The sequence below is a fragment of the Oryctolagus cuniculus genome, chromosome 17 (genome assembly GCF_964237555.1).
Source record: "Oryctolagus cuniculus chromosome 17, mOryCun1.1, whole genome shotgun sequence".
Lineage (NCBI taxonomy): Eukaryota > Metazoa > Chordata > Mammalia > Lagomorpha > Leporidae > Oryctolagus > Oryctolagus cuniculus.
Window position 1 is genome coordinate 47,967,498 of NC_091448.1, and position 21,242 is coordinate 47,988,739.

At 44.1% G+C, this 21,242-nt stretch overlaps 1 protein-coding gene and 1 long non-coding RNA gene across 5 annotated transcripts in view; one reads left to right on the plus strand and one right to left on the minus strand.

Moving 5' to 3' along the window:
• Positions 1–17,949, minus strand: part of METTL16 (methyltransferase 16, RNA N6-adenosine) — an 86,097-nt gene extending 68,148 nt beyond the window's left edge. For all 4 annotated transcript variants that reach the window (XM_070061189.1, XM_002718874.5, XM_008270914.4 and 1 more), the window contains exons 1-2: positions 17,810–17,949; positions 9,269–9,396 (exon numbers count right to left, since the gene is read on the minus strand). In XM_070061189.1, the coding sequence (XP_069917290.1) occupies positions 9,269–9,396 (128 nt within the window). In that variant the 5' untranslated portion in view covers positions 17,810–17,949. The remainder of the gene's footprint in view (positions 1–9,268; positions 9,397–17,809) is intronic.
• Positions 17,950–17,968: 19 nt separating this feature from the next.
• LOC127484353 (uncharacterized) overlaps positions 17,969–21,242 on the plus strand; it is a 36,921-nt gene continuing 33,647 nt past the window's right edge. The window contains exon 1 of the long non-coding RNA XR_007911241.2: positions 17,969–18,088. This is a non-coding gene — a long non-coding RNA (uncharacterized lncRNA). The remainder of the gene's footprint in view (positions 18,089–21,242) is intronic.

Sequence of the window (21,242 nt, forward strand, 5' to 3'; positions counted from 1 at the left end):
CATCAGAGACTGGAATATGGGGTTCCAGGCCCCTGATTTTGGCCTGGTCCACAGATCTGGCTGATGTGGCCATTTGGAGAGTGAACAAAAGAGTAGAAGATGTCTTTTGTCTCCCTCTCTACAAATAATCAACAGTTAAAAGGCAACATACAGAATGTATTTACCAACCATTTTATCTGATAAGGGGTTGATTTTCAAATATACAAGGAGCTCCTACAACTCAAGAGCAAATAAACTAATAACTTATCTAAAAATTAGGACGTAAAGTAGACATTTCTCCAAAGAAGACATACAAATGGCCAATGTGTAAATGAAGACACTTGAAGTAATCATCAGAGAAATGCAAATCAAAACCACAATTAGACGTCTGCCACTTCATACCTATTAGGATACCTATTATGAAAAAAATATACTAAGTGTTAATGAGGATGTGGCATATTTGCATATTGTTAGTGGAAATGCAAAATAATACAGCCACTGTGAAGAACAAATTGTAGTTTCCTCAAAAAAATTAAAAGTAGGGGCAGGTCTTTAGCTCGGTGGTTAAGACACCCACATCCCACATCAGAGTATCTGGATTTAACACCTAGCTCCTAACTTCAAATTCCTGCTAATGCAGACCCTTTGAGGCAGCAGTGATAGCTCCAATAAACAGGTCCCTGCCATCCATGTGGGAGACCTGAATTGAGTTCCTGGCTCCCAACTTCAACCCAGGTTGTTGTGGGCACTGGGGAGTCAACTAGTGGATGGGAATACATGCTTTCTCTTTCTTTGTCCCTGTCTATCTTGCAGATAAATACATTTTTTTAGAAAAATAAAATTAGACCTACCAAATGATCCTGTAATCTCACTTCCAAGTATTTAACCAAAAGAAATAAATGAGGATCTTAAAGAAATATTAGCACTCCTATGTTTTTTTGTTTTTGTTTTTGTTTTTATTTGACAGATAGTTAGACAGTGAGGGAGAAAGACAGAAAGTTCTTCCTTCCGTTGGTTCACCCCCCAAATGGCCACTATGGCCAGAGCTATGCCAATCCGAAGCCAGAAGCCAGGAGCTTCCTCCTGGTCTCTCATGCAGGTGCAAGAGCCCAAGCACCTGGGCCATCCTCCACTGCCTTCCCAGGCCACAGCAGAGAGCTGGACTGGAAGAGGAGCAACCGGGACAGAATCTGGTGCCCATATGGGATGCTGGTGCCGCAGGTAGAGGATTAACCAAGTGAGACACGGCGCCGGCCCCAAACACTCCTATGTTCAATGTACCACTATTCACATTAGCCAAGATGTGGAAAGGAACTAAATGTCCACCATAGATGGACAGACATATGAACTGAGGTATATACAAAAAAATGGAATATAAATATTATTTAGCCTTAAAATGGAAGGAAATCCTACAGTATGCAACAGCATAAATTAACCTTATGGGCATTATTCTATGTGAAACAAGCTATCACAGAAAGACAAATACTACATGATTTCACTTAAAGAAGGTATCTAAATAGTCAAACTCATAGAAGCAAAGATTAGAATAGTGGTTCTTAGGAGGTGAGGAAGGAGACACTGGAAGTTGAGAAATTATGGGTAGAAAACTTCAGTTATGGGGAAGACGTTGTGGAGCAGCAGGTCAAGCTGCTGTTTGGGATGTATCCCATATCAGAGGGCCAGTTCTAGTCTCGACTACTCCACTTCCAATCCAGCTCCCTACTAGTAGTAAATAAAATAAATCTTAAAAAAAAAAAAAAAAAAAAAAAAAAAGAAGAAGAAGAAGAAGAAGAAAAATAAAAGGAATCTGGCAGGCATTTGGCTTAGTGATCAAGATGCTGCTTGGAATGCCTGCATCCCATATTGGACTCCCCAGTTCAAGACCCAGCTGCTTCTCTTCTGATACAACTTTCTGCTCATGTGTATCCTGAGAGGCAGCAAGTGATGGCTACTAACCATATGGTAGGATCAAGTTCCAGGCTCCTGTCTTTGACCTGGCCCAGCCCTGTGAACAAGCAGATAGAAGATTTTTGTCTCCCTGCCCTTCAAATAAAATTAAAAAGCACAATTCTGTCATTGTCTATCACCCTGTCCCATACCCCCTAGTCCTAATGACCAAGGTATTATCCTTACTCTAAAGTCTTTACACAGTTTATCAGTTTTTCATTTGTGTTTTGTGTTTTTGTTTACTTTTCATTTCTTTGAAAGGCAGACAGACACAGACAGACAGAGATCTTCCGCCTATTGGTTCACGTCCCAAATGTCTGCAATAGCTAGGGCTGGGCCAAGGAATCCAGGACTCAATCCAGGTCTCCCACGTGAGTGGCAAGGACTCATCAACCATCACCTGCTGCCTACCAGGGTACGTATCAGCAGGAAAATGGAATCAGAAGCAATGCCAGGATTTGAACTGAGGCTCTCTGATAGGGAATGTGAGCATTCCACGTGGCATTTTGATTGTGGTACCAAAAATCTACCCGGGGTTTTGTTATCTTAAATAAAATATCTGAGGGGAGCTACTTAGGAGAGAAGAAAGTTTAGTTCTGCTTACAGTTTTGGAAGTTCACACTTCAAGATCAAGTAGTCGTATTGATCTACAAATCAGGTAAGGCTGGAGTATGGGGGAGAATGTTGACAGGACAAGCCAGGAAGCAGAAACAGAGGCAGGCCACACTGCTTAAATGACAAGCCCTCAAGTAAACTATCATGCAGGGGTAAGCTCCCAGTGACCTAAAGACCTTCCACTGGGCTTCCTGGAGACATAATCAGATCAAATCTCCATTCCAATTCATTAACATAACACTTTGGAGACCAAGTCCCCAGTACTCAGGCCTTTGGGGACATCCTAACTATTATTCAAACCCTAACAGATGGTATTGTACTTAAGAGTCAGGTTGTAAAGCAAGTATATAAAAGGAAAATCCAGCATTGTCAAAATCACACTGGAAAATTCCTCCAGTCACTCTTATACTATGATATCTTCACATTCTAATAAACACAAAGGAGTCAACATTTTTTAAGAAAGATTCACTCTGTCCTCTGGGAGGTTTACTATTGAGTGCAATACAGGTGCACATTTGAAAGGGTTCTGTTGTCTATTCTTACCCCAATACCAGACAGGTATTTTAAGATTTATTTACTTGAGAGGCAGTGAGAGGTCTTCTATCCACTGGTTCATTCCTCCCACCTCCCAAATGTCAACAGCGGGAGCTGGGCTAATCCAAGCCAGGAAGCATGGGGTACAGGGGCCCAAGCACTCGGGCCATCTTCTACTGCATCCCCAGGCCGTCAGCAGATAGCTGGATCAGAAGTGGAGCAGCTAAACTCAAACCAAACTCAAACTTGTGCCCATATGGGCACTTAACCTACAGGGCCAGCCCTGAAAGTTTACAGTCTTACACCTTTCTACCAAACACCACTCTTTCATAACATTGGCCTAAAGCTTTTTTTCCTTTGAACTTTAGAAACATTATGCCATTTTCTCTCTAGAAAACTTCACTGGGATTGGGACTGGAGGGAAAATCAACATTTTAACTGTGCTGAATCTACCCATTCAGAGAGCCACAGTGTCGCCTAAAATTTTTTTTTTTTTTTGGTGTGCAGGGTGGGAGGGGGGGCAGTCCTCTTACTTGTTCATGCCTTCCCCTAGACCTCTGAGGGTAATTCTGCCATTTTACCTACACACAGATCTTTATATATTTCTTATTAAGTTTCTATCACGGGAGTTGCTATGGGAAATGGGATCTGCAATTCTATTTTCCAAATAGTATTTGAAACTTCATTTTCTTATATTTATTTTTCTATATTTTATATTTTAAAAGTTTATATGCACATTTTATCTACCAACTTTGCTATTTATTTTTAGATGATTTTCGAATGTTTTTTCAGGTAGTTAATTATATCTTTCAATAAATAAGGGAAGCAAAGGAGAATTCCAGCTCAGTCATTCCTTATTGTTATACGCCTGTGCAAATTATCTGAAAAGAATGTGTATTTATGTTTGTAGGTCAAAAAGGTTAAAAAAATTAAATCAAACCCACTGATATATTATGGTGCTTAACCTTTTCTGGGTCAATGAGTCTTTAAAAAGCAAAACTGTAAATTCTAGAGCAAACTTTGAACCTTATCTTCTCAAGAAAAATATACCCATAAGTATTTTTATCTGTCTTCAAAGCATTCACAATCCTTTGAAAGTCCCCTAGGTCATCACTTTCTGTTTATTTCTGTCTACTTAGTTAGATAGGGGTAAAATATCTTCAAATCAAATCAAACTTGTAAAAAAAGATTTTTATTCATTTATTTCAAAGGCAGAGTGACAGAAACAGAGAGATCTTCCAATCACTGGTTCTCTCTCCAAATAGCCACCAACAGCTAGGTCTGGACAGACCAAACTCAGTGCTGGGAACTCCATCCTACTTTCCCACATGGGTGGTAGGGACCCATGCACTTGGGCCATCTTTTGCTGCCTTCCCAGGAACATCAGCAGAAAACTGGATCAGAAGTGGAGCAGCTGGGTCTTGAATCAGCATTCTGATTTGGAATACCAGCACCACAAGCAGCAATTTAACCTGCTTTGCCATAATACTAGCCCCTGATCAAACATTTTTTAAAAGCTATTTCTGGGCCAGCGCTGTGTTATATAAGGTTAAGCATCTGCCTGCAGTGCTGGCATCCCATATGGGAACTGGTTCAAGTCCCATCTGCTTGACTTCCCATCCAGCTCCCTGATATTGTACCTGGGAAAGCAGTGGAGGATGGTCTAAGAACTTGGGCCCCTGCACCTAAGTGGAAGACCCAGATTAAGCTCCTGGTTCCTGGCTTTGGCCTACCCCAGGCCCGGCCGTTGTGGCCATTTGAGGAATGAGCCAGCAGACGAAAGATATTCTCTCTCTCTCTCTCTCTCTCTCTCTCTCTCTCTCTTCCTCTGTCTTTCCTCCTCTCTACATCTCTGCTTTTGAAATAAATGAATAAATAAATCTTTACAAAGAAAAAAAAGTATTCCTATGTTGCAGTTTCCAAAATGTTAACAGTCTTCATTTATTAAATCTGCATTGAAAATTATTTACCAGGGCAAACATTTGGAACACCTGTTAAGAGGCAACTTGGCGGCCGGCACCACGGCTCACTAGGCTAATCCTCCACCTTGCGGCGCCGGCACACCGGGTTCTAGTCCCAGTCGGGGCGCCGGATTCTGTCCCAGTTGCCCCTCTTCCAGGCCAGCTCTCTGCTGTGGCCAGGGAGTGCAGTGGAGGATGGCCCAGGTGCTTGGGCCCTGCACCCCATGGGAGACCAGGAGAAGTACCTGGCTCCTGCCATCGGATCAGCGTGGTGCGCTGGCCACAGTGCACCGGCCGCGGCGGCCATTGGAGGGTGAACCAACGGCAAAGGAAGACCTTTCTCTCTGTCTCTCTCTCTCACTGTCCACTCTGCCTGTCAAAAAAAAAAAAAAAGAGAGAGAGAGAGTCAACTTGGCTGGGCTGGTGTTGTGTCTATTTGGGAATGAACCAGCAGTTGGAAGATTTTTCTTAACTTTGTCTTTCAAATAAATAAAAAGCAAATCGCAAAAAAAAAAAAAAAAAAAAAGGCTGGTTGGGATGCCTGCATCCCATACTGAGTGCCTAGGTTCCTGCTAATGGGCACCCTAGGAGGCAGCAAGCTGATGACTTAAGCATCTGTGTCCCTGCTACTCACAGGGGAGAGCCAGACTGAGTTCTAGGCTCCTGGCTTTGGCCTGGCTCAGTTCTAGTTATTGCAGCATTTATAGCAATCAATTTAACTAGCAGATGTAAGATCAGTTTCTGCATTTCAAAAATAATTTTTTTTTTAATTTTTAACTACTTTTCTTAAGCTAACCCCATTTTTTCAGTTTGATGCCTTCTTGCCTTCAACTTTATCTGATCTTGGGGAACTCTCATTTACCTGCTCATCTCTTTATTATTTTTCATTTTCCTCTAATTTATTTGATATATGTGCTATGATATGAATTTGTCCCCCAAAATTCATATATTGGAATCTTAATTCCATACAAAAGTGTCAGAAGGTGAGGAGACCTAATGGGAGGTGTTTAGTCATGAGACTCTGCCCTCAATAATGGTTTAAATCTGCAACTAGAGTCATGGCGTAGCAGGTAAAGCCATGGCCTGCAATGTCAGCACCCTTATGGGTATGGTTCATGTCCTAGCTGCTCTACTTCTGATCCAGCTCCCTGCTAATGCCCTAAGAAAAGCAGCAGAAGATGGCTCAAGTGCTTGGGCCCCTGCTACCCATATGGGAGATGTGGAAGAAGCTCCTGGCTCCTAGCTTCAACCTGGCTCTGCCCTGATCATTGCAGCCATCTTGGGAGTGATCCAATGGATAGAGGATCTCTGTCTCCTTCTTCCTCCCCCCACCCCTGTAGTGCTGACTTTCAGATAAATAAACACATCTTTAAAAAAATCATAGATTAAAGCTACAAAAAGGGTTTGTGGGGCTGGGCTTGCCACCCTTCAACCTTCTGCATAAGCAGAATGCCCTCAGCAAGAACGCCTTCAACAGAAGCTGGGGCCTTGACTTTGGACTTAGCCTCCAGGCTCTAAGAAATAAATTTTTATTCTTTATATTACCTGTAACACAAAACAGACCAAAACAGACTGCCACTTACACACGGAACATTGTTTAATAGAGGAATTATCCTCATGCACTCAGTAAATATCTATTCAATGTCTAATACTTGCCAGATAACATTAATCCCTTTAGATACACTATTAAAAACAGATTCCTTTGATTTGCTCTGAGAGTGATTTTTAAATTTCATTTATGTATTTATTTGAAAAGCAGAGAGACAAGAAACAGATACTCATAGAAACAGAGAAAGAGATATACCATCTGTTGGTTCACTCTGCAAATGCCCACCAGAGCCAGCAGCAAACAAAATGGAAGTCAGGAGCCTGAAATTTTATTCAGTCCTCCCATGGGGTAGCAGGGACCCAATTACTTGAGCCATCACCTTCTGCCTTCTAGCATATATGAACAGGAAGCTAGAATGGGAAGCAGAGTCAGAACTTGAACCTGGGCACTCCTGTGGTGGAATGAGAAGGTCATGCCAAGGTGGCCACTGGCAAGCGAGTGTCAGTTACTCAGTTACTCAGGAATGGCTTTGAAACCCACCTGGCAACGGAGCCTGCCTGGCAACGGAGCCTGCCTGGCAACAGGCTATGATTGGTTGGGGCATAGACCGCCCCTTGACCAGATTGGCTGGTCTTGGCTATATAAGATGTAGTTCCAACTGTAATAAACGAGTCTGCGGGCTGCTCGCCTCAAGCCTGATTTCACCCGACTCTCGGGGTCTGTGTGGTGACTCCGCGCCTCTTGCCCCCACCACGCTGCTCCTCTCAGAAACTAATCCACTGCAACATTGTTGAGAAATCAACACTCCAATATGGGATAAAAGCATCCCAAGTGGTAAGTGAGTCACCACACCAAGCATCTGCCCCTCATTGTGACTTCCTAAAAATACCTATCTTGGAGTGGGTATTGTAGTACACAGCATTAAGCCTCTGCTTATCTTATCAAATCCCCCTCACTAAATCCTGTCCTGGAGCCTCCATTTCCAAGCTATAGGAACACTGCTAAGAGTAAAGATGAAGCCAGCAAAATGCCTAAGACCCTGTGATCCTATTATTCCTTAACTTCTGTCTTCTCCCACCCTGCTTCTCCACATCCCCCTTGTGGAATCACCACACCTCTCTCTAAGCAGCCTTGAAATTTCCAATTCCCTCTGTAACTCCCACAGATTTTAGCAATGCAGTCAGAGATGGTTCCTTCTCATAGACACAGTGTACATGTACATTAGTCATTCTCATACAATTATATTTTTTGCCATTTCCTGAAGTACCTTATACCATTATTTTAATGTTTAAAAGCCAGCTTTTAAATCTACATTCAGCAACATCTTAAATAATACATTGCTAATGTATGTGAAATCAGTTTTGATGTTCTGGTTATTATTTTCCTATTTCACATCAAGATACAGTCAACATGTTTTAGATCAACCAGCGCACAGTCCTAAATTCTTTGTAGTTACTCTGGGATCCTTGCAAGGTAGGCAATAATGTGGACATAGAGAATTTTTTTTTTTTTTTTTTTTTTTAATTTGAGAAGCAGACAGACACATAAGAGTTCCTATCTACTGGTTTATTCTGCAAATGCCCACAGTGGCTAAAGTTGGGAGGTGGACATTGAATCCAAGTCTCCCATCTGGTGGTGGGAACCCATTTACTTGATCTATCACCTCTACTTCCCAGCACCTGACACAAGTAGGAGGCTGGAATTAGGAGCTGAAGCAGGTATTAAACTGAGGTACTCTGTTATGGGACATGAGCCTCTTTTTTTTTTTTTTTAAGATTTATTTATTTATTTGAAAAGCAAGGTGACAGAGAAAGAGACCTTCCTTCTACTGTTTCACTTCCCAAATGACCACAACAGCCAGGGCTGGTGCAGGCTGAAGCCAGGAGCCTGGAGCTCCACCTGGGTCTCCTACATGGGTGGTAGGGGTCCAAGTACTTGGGCCATTCTCCACTACTTTCCCAGGCACATTTACAGAAAGCTAGCTCAGAAGTGGAGCAGCCAGAACTTGAGCCAGTGCCCTGATGATAGAGGATGCCAGGACTGCAGGTAGCAGTTTAGTCTACTGTGCTACAACACCCACTCACATGGTAATCTAACCAGCTCCTAAAATCAATCTGTGGAATGCTTGCCCCCCAAATTTTTTTTTTTCTTTTTTAAGCAAGAAAGAGACTTAAAAAGTATTTGGCCCAATCCTCTCTTTCTTTTTTGAGATTGATTGATTGAGTTGAAAGAGTAACAGAGAGAGGTTTCTTTCATCTGTTGGTTCACTCCCCAAATGCCTAAAACAGCCAGGGCTAGGCCAGACTGAAGCCAGGAACTCCATCTGGTCTCCCATGTGGATAGCAGGGACCCAAGCACTTGGGCCATCATCTGCTGTCTTCCCAGGTGCATCAGAAAGGACCTGGATTGAAAGCAGAGCAGCCAGGACTCCAACTGGCAGTCCAGTGATGCTGCAGCTATAAGCAGCAGCCCAACCTGCTGTACCACAGTGCTAGCCCCCAATCCTCATTTAACAGATGAAAAAACAGACTCTCAGAGGTTAAATGATTTGTCCAAGGTCACATGGGAAATTCAATGAAATGTCTACCATTAGCATTCCATCAGTCCACAGAGTATTTTCCACTATATTGTATGCATTAAGATGGCACTAGAATGAGAGAGTAAGTTTTCATCTGTTACCTACCTCACTCTTCCATTCAGATTTATCTGAACATGCTGCTTAAAATCAGGATATTTGGATGCCAGATATGCAAAGTCAGGAGGTTTGTCCTTGTATCTATTTCTTGCATGCATTGATTTACTCAGAGCCATCTTTAAAAAAATAAAACAAAAGGAAACAAATCAGCATATTTAGTTAAGAAATTAACAGGGAAAAGCTGTGGATGCCAAGTCAACAGTTACAGCCAATACACCTTTGACAATTAAGTAAGAATGCAGAAATGAGATTTTTAAAATGTATACAGCAAACAAGCATATGAAAAGATGCTCAGCATCATTCGTCACCAGGAAAATGCCAATCAAAACCACAAGATACCACATCACATGCATTACAATGGCCACTAACAACAAAAAGCAAAAGTGATTTTAAGAGACAACAGCATGTTTATGAGAATATGAAGAAACTGGATTCCTCATGCACCGCTGGTGGGAGTATGCATGGGGCAGCTGCTGTGAAAGTTTGGCAGTTCTTTAACAACTTAAATACAGCATCACTGTGTGAGTACTGCCACTCCCAGGTACATTCACAGAAGAACTCAAAAGGAGGGACTGAACATGTACTCCTACACCATCGTACACAGCAGAAGTAGTCATCTTGTTTACAACAGCAAAAAGACAGAATCTAACTGCCCACTAACAGATGGAAAGACAAACCAAACGCAATATTCACGTGGTAAAACTTATGTCATAAAAAGGATTGAAATTCTGATACATGCTACAACACAAATTAATCTTGAAAACATGCTAAGGGACATACACCACACACAAAAGGACAAACACTATACAATCCCACTTATGGTAGGTACTAAGAATAGGCAAGTTCATATAGATATAGAACAGAACAGAAGTGACCAAGAGCTAGGGGAAGGCAGGAATGGGAGTCAAGGCACCATGGGTACAGAATTTCAGTTTGGGATAATGAAAAACTTTAGGAAATGGACAGTGGTGACAACTGTCCAAGAGTGTCACTGTACTTAACAGCACTGAATGATATACTTAAAAATGGTTAAGATGGTAAATTTTATGGTATGTTTATTCTACCTCAGTAAAAATACACACAACATAGAATGAATTTTTTTAATCAAGAGAAGAAAATCAAAACCTATTCCTTTGAGAGCACGAAAGTGACAAGAGCAGTGTAATCTAGAGGTGAGACGACACTCAGAGGCCAATTCTTTACAGTGGCCTCACAAGGACTGAATATTTGGAGGTGTGCCATGAAGTCACTAAAGTCTGAAAACATATCTAATACCCAAATTTCTTAACATTCGTAGGTAGCTAAAACCAAATGAAATCAAACATAATTTTATCTTCTTCCAGATTACAAAAAGGAAAAGCACTAATATATTTATATCAAGAAATAAAAATAGGAAGAAAAACCATTGTATTGGTTTAGTAAATCTCTAGGTGTTTGATCTTTTTTTTCCCCTCTTTTTAAAATATTTATTTAGGGTGCTAGCGTTATAACGTAACAGGTTAACCTGTTGCTTGCAATGCCAGCATCTCATATGGGCACCGGTTAGAGTCCCAGCTGTTCCACTTCCAATCTAGCTCCCTGCTAATGTGCCTGGGAAAGCAGCAGCAGATGGCCCAAGTGCTTGGGCCCCTGCACCTAGGTGGGAGACCCGGATGAAGCTCCTGGCTTCGGATCAACCCAGCTATGGCCATTGCAGCCATATGGGGCATGAACCAGTGGATAGAAGCTCTCTCTTTCTTCCTCTCTCCCTCCCAATGACTCTGCCTTTCAAATAAATAAATATTTTTTTTAAATAAAAATAATTATATTTTGAATCAACACATAAAAATTGTACATACTTATAGGGTTTCCATATATACAAGTGTTTCCATATATATACCCACTGTATAATGTTTATATCAGGGTAAACATCTCTTTTATCATTTCTTTGTAGCAAAAACATTCAAATCTTTCTTCTAGCTTTATTAGATAATTTTTTTCTATTATTTGAAAGGCAGAGTTACAGAGAGAGGGAGAGACACACACACACAGAGACTCTTCCACCAGCTGGTTCGCTCTCTAAATGGCCACAATGGCCAGTGTTGGGCTGGGCCTGGGTGAGCCCAAAGCTGGGAGGCTGGAACTCCACCTAGGTTTCCCATGTGGGTAACAGGGGCCCAACTATTTGAGCTATCACACTGCTTTCCCAGGCACATCACAGGGAATTGGATCAGAAGTGGAACAGCCAGAACTCAAACCAGCGCCCATATAGAATGCTGGAATCACAGGCAGAGGCTTAACCTGCCATGCCACAATACCCACTCCAAATTACCAATAAAAAAAAATTTGAGTGTATATCTCTAGGTGATAAGTGACTTTTTATTTTTATTTTTATTTTTTTTCTATTTTTTTTTTTTTTTTATTTTTTGACAGGCAGAGTGGACAGTGAGAGAGAGAGAGAAAGCTCTTCCTTTGCCGTTGGTTCACCCTCCAATGGCCGCCGCAGCCCACGCACCACACTGATCCGATGGCAGGAGCCAGGAACTTCTCCTGGTCTCCCATGGGGTGCAGGGCCCAAGCACTTGGGCCATCCTCCACTGCACTCCTGGGCCACAGCAGAGAGCTGGCCTGGAAGAGGGGCAACCGGGACAGAATCCAGTGCCCCGACCGGGACTAGAACCCGGTGTACCGGCGCTGCAAGGCAGAGGATTAGCCTTGTGAGCCGCGGCGCCAGCCGATAAGTGACTTTTATTTTTTCTTTATAATATTATATATTTCCACATTTTTAGAAAAATATCCATCTGAATAATATTGTAAGTCAGAAACTTGGGGTTGATTTCATCTTTCTCTTTCCATTTCCTTTCCAAAAAATCACCAGGGGCCAGTGCTGTGGCACAGTGGGTAAGGCCGTTGCATGTGATGCAGGCATCCCATATGGGTGCCAGTTGGAGTTCCAGCTGCTCCACTTCTGATCCAGCTCCCTGCTAATGACTGGTGAAAGCAGTGGAAAATGACCCAAGTGCTTCAGCCCCTGCCACCCCTTGGGAGCACCAGGTAAAACTCCTGGTGCCTGGCCCAGCCCCAGCCATTGTGCCCATCTGGGGAATGAACCAGCAGATAAAAGATCTCTGTCTATCTCCCTCTCTCTCTCTGTAACTCTTTCAAAATGAATAAAAAAATTACCAATCCTATTAGAATTACCTGATCAATACCTCTCAAAGCCATCTATTTTCCCCTACCCAGACCAATAAAAGCCCAGGCTACCCAGATTGCTACAACAGGCTCCTCGTCGGCCACTCTCATTCTTGCTATTCCTTTTTCTACCTTGCTGTGATAGTGTCTGGACACAAATCTCAGTATGCCCGTCTCCTATCCTAGTAGCTCAGAATTTTACTCCCAGGGTAAAAACTACAGTCATTACTTCAACGTACATGTAAGGCCCTGCAGAGTCTGGTCTTCCCTATAGTTTCACCTGCAGATTAAGTCGCATCCCCCTGCGCTGCTTTCTGTCCCTCCATCCTGACCACAGGACCTTTACATACGCTGTTTCTTTTGTCTGTAATATTCCTTCCTCTCCCTCTCCAACTGGTAAATTTCTTTTCTCTCTCTCTCTCTCTCTCTTTTTTTTTTTTTTTTTACAGGCAGAGCTAGACAGTGAGAGAGAGAGAGAGACAGAGAAAAAGGCCTTCCTTTTTTTCCATTGGTTCACCCCCAAAATGGCCGCTAGGGCCAGCACACTGCACTGATCCAAAGCCAGGAGCCAGGTGCTTCCTCGTGGTCTCCCATGCGGGTGCAGGGCCCAAGCACTTGGGCCATCCTCCACTGCCTTACCAGGCCACAGCAGAGAACTGGACTGGAAGAGGAGCAACCAGGACAGAATCCGGTGCCCCAAAGGGGACTAGAACCTGGGGTGCCGGCGCTGCAGGCGGAGGACTAGCCTAGTGAGACGCATTGCCAGCCCAGCTGGTGAATTTCTACTCATCCTTAGGAACACAGTTCAAGAATCTCTTCAAGTTCTTTCCCTAACCTCCCCCTTAAGTCATGACCCCTATTATACAGATCCCTAATAATAAGTAGCTTTCCTTTACAAGCTTTGTTAGAGATGTGAGTTACCTAGTAATAAATCTATTAACACTCTGTCTCAGAAGCCTTTTTTGATGGCTTTCTACACAGGAAATTAAGTCAATTTAAAAAAAAGAATTGTTAGGCTGGCGCCACGACTCAATAGGGTAATCCTCCGCCTTGCGGCGCCAGCACACCAGGTTCTAGTCCCGGTCGGGGTGCCGGGTTCTGTCTCGGCTGCCCCTCTTCCAAGCCAGCTCTCTGCTGTGGCCAGGGAGTGCAGTGGAGGATGGCCCAAGTCCTTGGGCCCTGTACCCCATGGGAGACCAGGAGAAGCACCTGGCTCCTGGCTTTGGATCAGTGCGGTGCGCCAGCCGCAGCGCACCGGCCGCAGCGGCCATTGGAGGGTGAACTAATGGCAAAAGGAAGACCTTTCTCTCTGTCACTCTCTCTCACTGTCTACTCTGCCTGTCAAAAAAAAAAGCTGTTGTCTTCACACCAGACCTTCCCATATCATATATCCAACCACCTACCATTTTTCTCACTTGAATGGTTCAAAAGTATTTCATTTACAGTATGTCCAAAATTAAACTGTTTCAACCTACCCCATACTGGTCCTCTCCTAATCTTCCCTGTCCCACTGAATGGCACCATTATCTTTCTTGTGGTGTGCAAACCAGAACAATTCCACCTCTCTGGTTCAGATCATTATTACCTCATTAGCATCACTTCCTCAAGATTACTATAGGAGCCTCTAATAACTCTTTTAGTAACTATTTTTGCCCCCCTTAACATATTTTTCACCCAAGAGACATTCTCTTTTTCTCTTTCTCTCTCAATGCGAATTTAAACATTCCCTTGCAAAAGTCCCTCAGGGGATTCCTAAAGCTATTAGGCGAACAAAGTATAATATCATTAACAGGGCATGCATAATCTGGGCCCTGCCTATCCCTCCAATCTTGTTTATTGCTACTTTCCCCTTCTGCACTATGCTCCAGATATACTGGTCTTTTTTCATTTGTTCTGCTGCTTGGTGGTCTGCCCACCATCTGCTGTTCTTACTGCCTCTAAGATTCTCCTCACCCTTTTGCCATCTCCTTCCACCTCCACCCCCATGGCCCCATTAGCCCTTCCAATCACACCCTAAGCATCACTTTCCCAGGCAGGTTTTCTTGGTGGCCATTCAATCTGGTGCCTATTCTATGCTTTCAAAGCACTCCATGCTCCCCCTTCAGAAGTCCTCAGCTGGCTTTCATATGTATAGTTTACACAGGAGAGGTTTTTAAATGTTTGTGAAAAAATACAATTGAAAGATATTCTAAATTTTCTATGAAATTTTTGAATCCCCCTTGTATATCACTCAAACACACCAGGCTACAACCATATCCACTTTATTCTTCATACAAATGGCATACAATACGTATCTACTGAATAAATGAACAGTTCAGAATGGGAGGGCGGGGGGATGAGTAGTCACCTGGAAGTTTTTCAGCATACTGAGTTACCACATTTTGCCCCTCACACTATCAGTGAAACTCACTATATTCCAGTTAGAATTTCCTAACATTAGAATATCATTTACAAAGCATCAGGAAAGACAGAAGCATAATATTAGGATAAGTCTCAGTCCCCAAGAAATCCAAGTAAAGAAATATGCTTTCTTTTCTTTTCTTTTTTTTTTCTTTTTTTTTTTTTTTGACAGGCAGAGTGGACAGTGAGAGAGAGAGACAGAGAGAGAAAGGTCTTCCTTTGCCGTTGGTTCACCCTCCAATGGCCGCCGCTGCAGCCGGCGCACCGCGCTGATCCGATGGCAGGAGCCAGGAGCCAGGTGCTTTTCCTGGTCTCCCATGGGGTGCAGGGCCCAAGCACCTGGGCCATCCTCCACTGCACTCCCTGGCCATAGCAGAGAGCTGGCCTGGAAGAGGGGCAACCGGGACAGAATCCGGTGCCCCGACCGGGACTAGAACCCGGTGTGCCGGCGCCGCAAGGGCTTTCTTTTCTTAAGAACAACAAAATGAAAGGTACTCTAACAGCTAACTCAAGACTGTAAGTTGGCCCACGCCGCGGCTCAATAGGCTAATCCTCTGCCTGTGGCGCTGGCACCCCAGGTTCTAGTCCCGGTCGGGGTGCCGGATTCTGTCCCGGTTGCCCCTATTCCAGGCCAGCTCTTTGCTGTGGCCCGGGAGTACAGTGGAGGATGGCCCAAGTACTTGGACCCTGCACTCCATGGGAGACCAGGAAAAGCACCTGGCTCCTGGGTTTGGATCAGTGCAGCGCACGGGCCGTGGCAGCCATTGGAGGGTGAACCAACAGCAAAAAGGAAGACCTTTCTCTCTGTCTCTCTCTCTCACTGTCCACTCTGCATGTCAAAAAATAAAAAATAAAAAAAATAAAAAAAATAAAAAAAAGTTAACCATACCAGTTAAAAACTGGTAGTATGTTAGGGCTCTGCAACACATTAAAGATTCTAAAGCGGGTTAAGCAGCCACCTGCAACACCCGCATCCCATGAGGGCACTAGTTCGAGGCTCTGCTGGTTCACCTCCAATCGAGCTCCCAATGGCCTGGGAAAAGCAGTGGAAGACAGCCCAAGTGCTTGGGCTCCTGCCACCCACATCAAAGACCCAAAAGAAGCTCCTGGCTTTGGCCTGGCCCAGCCCTGGCCTTTGTGGCCATTTGAGGAGTGAACCTACTGATGAAAGACTTGGCCTCTCTCCCCAACCCCTCTATAACTCTGACTTTCAAATTAAAAAAAAAAAATCTTTTTAAAAAATAATAATAATAAAATTCTAGGGACCGGCACTGTGGCATAGTAGGCTAAGCCTCTACCTGCAATGCCGGCATCCCATATGGGTGTCCTGGCTGCTCCTCTTCCAATCCAGTTCTCTGCTTATGGCCTGGGAAAGCAGTGGACGATGGCCCAAGTTCTTGGGCCCCTGTACCTGCATGGGAGACCCAGAAAAAGCTCCTGGATCCTGGCTCCAAAATGGCCCAGCTCCGGCTGTTGCGGCCATTTGGGGCATGATTCAGCGGATAGAAGATCTCTCTCTTCTCTCTCTCTCTCTAAGTCTACCTCTCAAGTAAATAAAAAAAAATCTTAAAAAAAAATTGTAGACAACATAGCTGACAACAGTGTACATATAATACAACATTCTGAACATGCATGAACAAGCTAAATTACACAAGGCAAATTAAATTCATTTCCTACATTATTCAACTTTCTGGTCAGAACTAATGCAGAAAGAATCAAACCATTTTCTTGCTCATCAGCTTCCCAATACAGGCAATCAGTTCTTATCCCTGTTCCCCATAGTTTAACTGGGTGTCAACTCTAGCCAGCATCAGCACTGTCACTACTCACTTGGCTTTAGCCTCATCTACTCGTCCTGGTTCATTCTGCTACAGCCACGGTGGTCCCCTTGCTGTTTATCAAGTCTGGCACACTCGTGCCTTATATCTTTTGCACCTGCTGTTCAGTATGCATAGACTGCTCTCTCCCTGACAAGAACTACAGTGTCCTCTCACCTTGTTCAGGTCTTTGGTCAAATGTCCCCTTCTCATTAACACCTTTCCTGAGTACTCCCTTTAAAAATGCAGTAAGTGAACACACTCCTTGTCTCTCTTCCTAGCTTCAGTCTTCCACACAACTTACCCATACGACATTCCATATATTTTGCTTATTTACTGCCCTGCCAGTATGCTTTATTTTGCCTCTCTTATTCATTGCACTATCCCACCACCTAAAATAAGGCCTGGGGGCGGGGGGGGGGATCGGCACTCAAATATTTGCTGGTTGAAAGCACAACAGAGCTCTTATCATTGTCAAGGCCACCCTTATTGAGGGTAGGCAGTCCCCATCTTCAGTCTCAAAAAAAAAGCACAGCCAGAGGGCTGGGATTTTCCTTCCGGGTTACCTGAGTCAGTCCAGAAATCTAAAGTAGTAAACCCTTCAGAACAACGCTTCTATTTCCTTTGATCTTTCTCATCTCCATGCTTCTGTTTCTTTGGTTCTTCTGACTCTTAACCCACGGTCTTCAACGACCATTCCTCTTAATACAGAAGCCTGTAAAACAGTCTAAATTCTACTTTCAGAACTTGGAGTTCCTTCTGCACAACTCCCTCCCAACATAACCCCAAACTCCGTTTCCCCTCCTCGCCTTCCCTCATAAATCCGACTTTTCCCACTAATCCCGTCCCTGCCAGTTGTCCATCTCTTCCATTCCTTCCTTGCCCGCATCTTACCCACCGCACTTGTCTTCCCGCCTCAGTTTCGGATCCCTCCAAACCCCTTCAGTCCCTGGGGTCTCTCCTACTTCAATCCTAGTCTCCGTTCTATTCGCCAACTCCTCCCAGTCACCCAACACCCTCGCACGCGCACAGACACCCACAGCAGGTCTCTCTCCCCCTCACGAGCCGCAAACCCGACGAGGAAACCAGGTGATTCGTGGATTAAGCAATCCACGATTACGTGAGATGTTAAGTGACCCACCTCCGATGCCGATGTTCCTGTCGGACAACGGGTCTGGCCTGGGCCTGTACAACCCCGGAATCTTGAACCAAGCCGCAGCGGCAAGCTCCTGGAAACGCAGATGTTACGCTCTCAGTGCGCCGCCATCTTGTGAAGCCATCTAGCCTTGTGATTGGACAAGCCAATCGCGCGCGACCTATAACAGATCCTGAGGGGAAAAAAGCAACTGTCGCGAGACTTGGAGTTTGTGGCTTCTGCAGGTAGAAAGCGGGGGTGTGGTAGCAAGCGGAGTCCTGTGAGGTGAGGCGAGAATCTGCTTTCGAATTCGCTGAAGAACTTTTTTTTTTAAAGTAGGTTTCTGGGCCCCACTCCAGACTTAGTAAATCATAATCTCTGGAACTGGAAGGGAATATGAGGTTGAGGAAGGGAGACGGGTTTGATGGCAAGCCGTTGGCGCCTACTGTGCAACAGGTCTGCCCTCATTCGATGTCACATTTACCCATCACAGATAAACCTGTACGGAGGGGAAGGTAGTCTATTTACAGAGTTGGAACGAAGGGCCAGCGATCCTGAGTCGTTTATTCAAGGTCTTACATCCAGATGACCTCAAGTCCCCGTTCTTCGGCGTCCTCGTGTTTTCTCACCTGGAAAGATCTGTTTATGCACTTCATTTTTTTTTCCAAGTCGGTTGTGCTTATCTTTACCCTATAGTAAGTAGAATGAGCATTGGTCTCCCCATTTTACAACTGAGACAGAAAGGTTAAAGATGTTCCCAAGTAACAAAGCAAGGCCTCAAGTCAGCCTCTCTATACCTAGTACTTCTTTTCATCTTTTCATTAAAAAAAGGGGGGGGGGCTTTCTTAGATCCTAGTAATTAATCGGAAAGCTCTTGGCAAACTGGGCGATAGCAGGGAATGGAGCCTAATTCATGCAGAATTGAGTGTACCAGTGGTTGCCCAAGGAAGCTGAGGAGGTGTCTTCATTATGTATCATGTAAAACCCAGCCTGAAAATGGATGATGTAAAACACCAATCATTTTATTTGCTCAGAGTTCTGAAATCTGGGCTGTGATCGGCCCAGCTGTTCCATTGTCCTTTCTGGTCCTCTAGCAGAGGCTGGCTCTACAGAAACAGCTACCCCCCCCCCCCCCAGTCTCTAATTCTCTCCCTGTCCACGTGGCCCTTCTGCATAATGTGTATAGCAGAGTAGCCAGACTTCCTACATGTTGCCTCGGTGATCCCAAAAGGAAAAAAGTGGAAGCTGCTGGACCTTCCTAAAGCTTAGGTCTAGAAATGGCATGTTCATCACTCCCTTAGTTAAAGCAAATCTTAGGGTCAGCCCAAAGTCAGGAGACAAGGGGGACATCAGTGTAACATAATACCACAAAATGTTTTCTGTCTTGTGGCCAGCATTGTGGTACAATGGGTTAAGCTGCCTACATTCTATCAGGTTGAGTGTCACTTTGAGTCTTGGCTGCTCCACTTCAATCCAGCTCCGTGCTCATTCGCATGGGAAGGCAGAGAAAGATGACCCAAGTGCTTGGGCCTCTGCCATCCCTGTGGGAGTCCTGGATGGAGTTGTTCTGGCCTGGCCTAGTCTGGGCCAGTATGGCCATTTGGGGAGTGAACAGCAGATTTAAGCTCTCTCTACCTCTCTCTGTGTCACTCTGCTTTTCACATAAATAAATAAATAAATAAATAAATAAATAAAATTTCTAAGAAAACATTTTGTCTTTAGTTTGTTGTAATGTAGGCACTAGTTTTGTTGTTTTTTTTTTTTTTTTTAACAAAATTTAATGCTTGCTTCTGAAAAATGTTGTGGAATGACACCTCAAACTAGTTAGGAGTGTTGGTATAGAACCCCTCAACTGGGTCCATTATGGTGCAGGAAGCCAATTACAGATATTGGGGTGGTGGGAAAAAGTAGGTATTTATTGCAAAGCACAGAGCAAGGACCCAGGCACCTATTGCTTAATTCTAGGGCTCCCTGAGGAGTTTGGGGTGAAGGTTTTCATAGATTGAGATTGGGGCTCAGAGATGCATGATCAACTCGTGTCCAAGTTCATGATTGGCCAGTGATGCTGTGGCTCTTTAGGGAATTTATGATGGCTGGGTGGACTTCACTTGGTCTGGAGGGATCACATGTAAATGGCAGTTATACTCCACCCAGACCTGACTCCAGGACTCCGTCAAGGTTCTTATCTATTGGAGAAGCAAATGACTCCTGGAGTCCAGTGATTAGAATCTTGTAGGGTCACTTATGTCTCGCCTTCAGTTCAGTGATTTTCATTTTGTAAAGAACAGGCAAGGATACTTTGGGCTAAGGGAGACAGACAAGAGACTGACACCTGCTTTTACATTATAGTGGTTCAGTCTCAAAAATATTAAAGAATAAAATGACCTCTGAGATGTGATTGGTGGACTGAAGTATTGTCTTTAAGATATTGGTAAATTTCTGTTAGCTCCAAAGAGAGATCCAGCTCCACTGTGGATCAGGCCAGTCAGACCCTAATAGCTCTGCAGCCAAGGTATTTGGGCTTTAATCTTGCCCCCAACTCTTACTAACCCTGTGATTATGGGCAATTAAACTCTGCAGCCTCAGTTTGCTCAATATTACAAAACAGCATAATAAGATCATAGGGTTATGAGAATTAGATAATGCACACAAAACATTCAGCATAATGTCTTACACATAGTAATAATAATAAATACATAGTAATAATACTATTATCATTCCTCATAACTTCTCTGGTCAGTTTCCATTTTAAAAAGTCATTTTAAAGGGTGGTTCTCTGACTCAGCAGTTGAGGCACCGCCTGGGACAACCATTTCCTATAAAGGAGTGCCAGGTTTGAGTCCTGGCTCCTTGACTTCTGAATAGGCTTCCTAGAATGTAAACCCAGAAGGCAGCAGTGATGGCTCACATACTTGAGTACCTGCCACTCATGTGGGAAACCCGGATGGAGTTCCAGGCTCCTGACATTGACTATACTGGACATTTGGCGAATGAATCAGTCTCTATCTTTCTGCCTTTCAAAGTTAAAAAAAAAAAGTAAATAATTTTTAAAAGATTTATTTATTTATTTGAAAGGCAGAGTTACAGACAGGCAGAGAGAGAGAGACAGGTCTTCCATCTGCTGGTGCACTCTCCCAGTAGCTACAACAGCCAGAGCTGGGCCAATCTGAAGCCAGGAGCCAGGAGCTTCTTCTAGGTCTCCCAAGCAGTTGCAGGGGCCCCAAGTGTGCCATCTTCTACTGCTTTCCCAGGCCATAGCAGAGAGCTGGATCAGAAGTGGAACAGCCAGGTCTTGAACCAGCACCCATATGGGATGCCAGCACTGCAGGCAGCAGCTTTACCTACAGCGCCAGCCCCTCTAAATAATTTTTAAAAATAATAAATTGTTGGCCGGCGCCGCGGCTCACTAGGCTAATCCTCCGCCTAGCGGCGCCGGCAC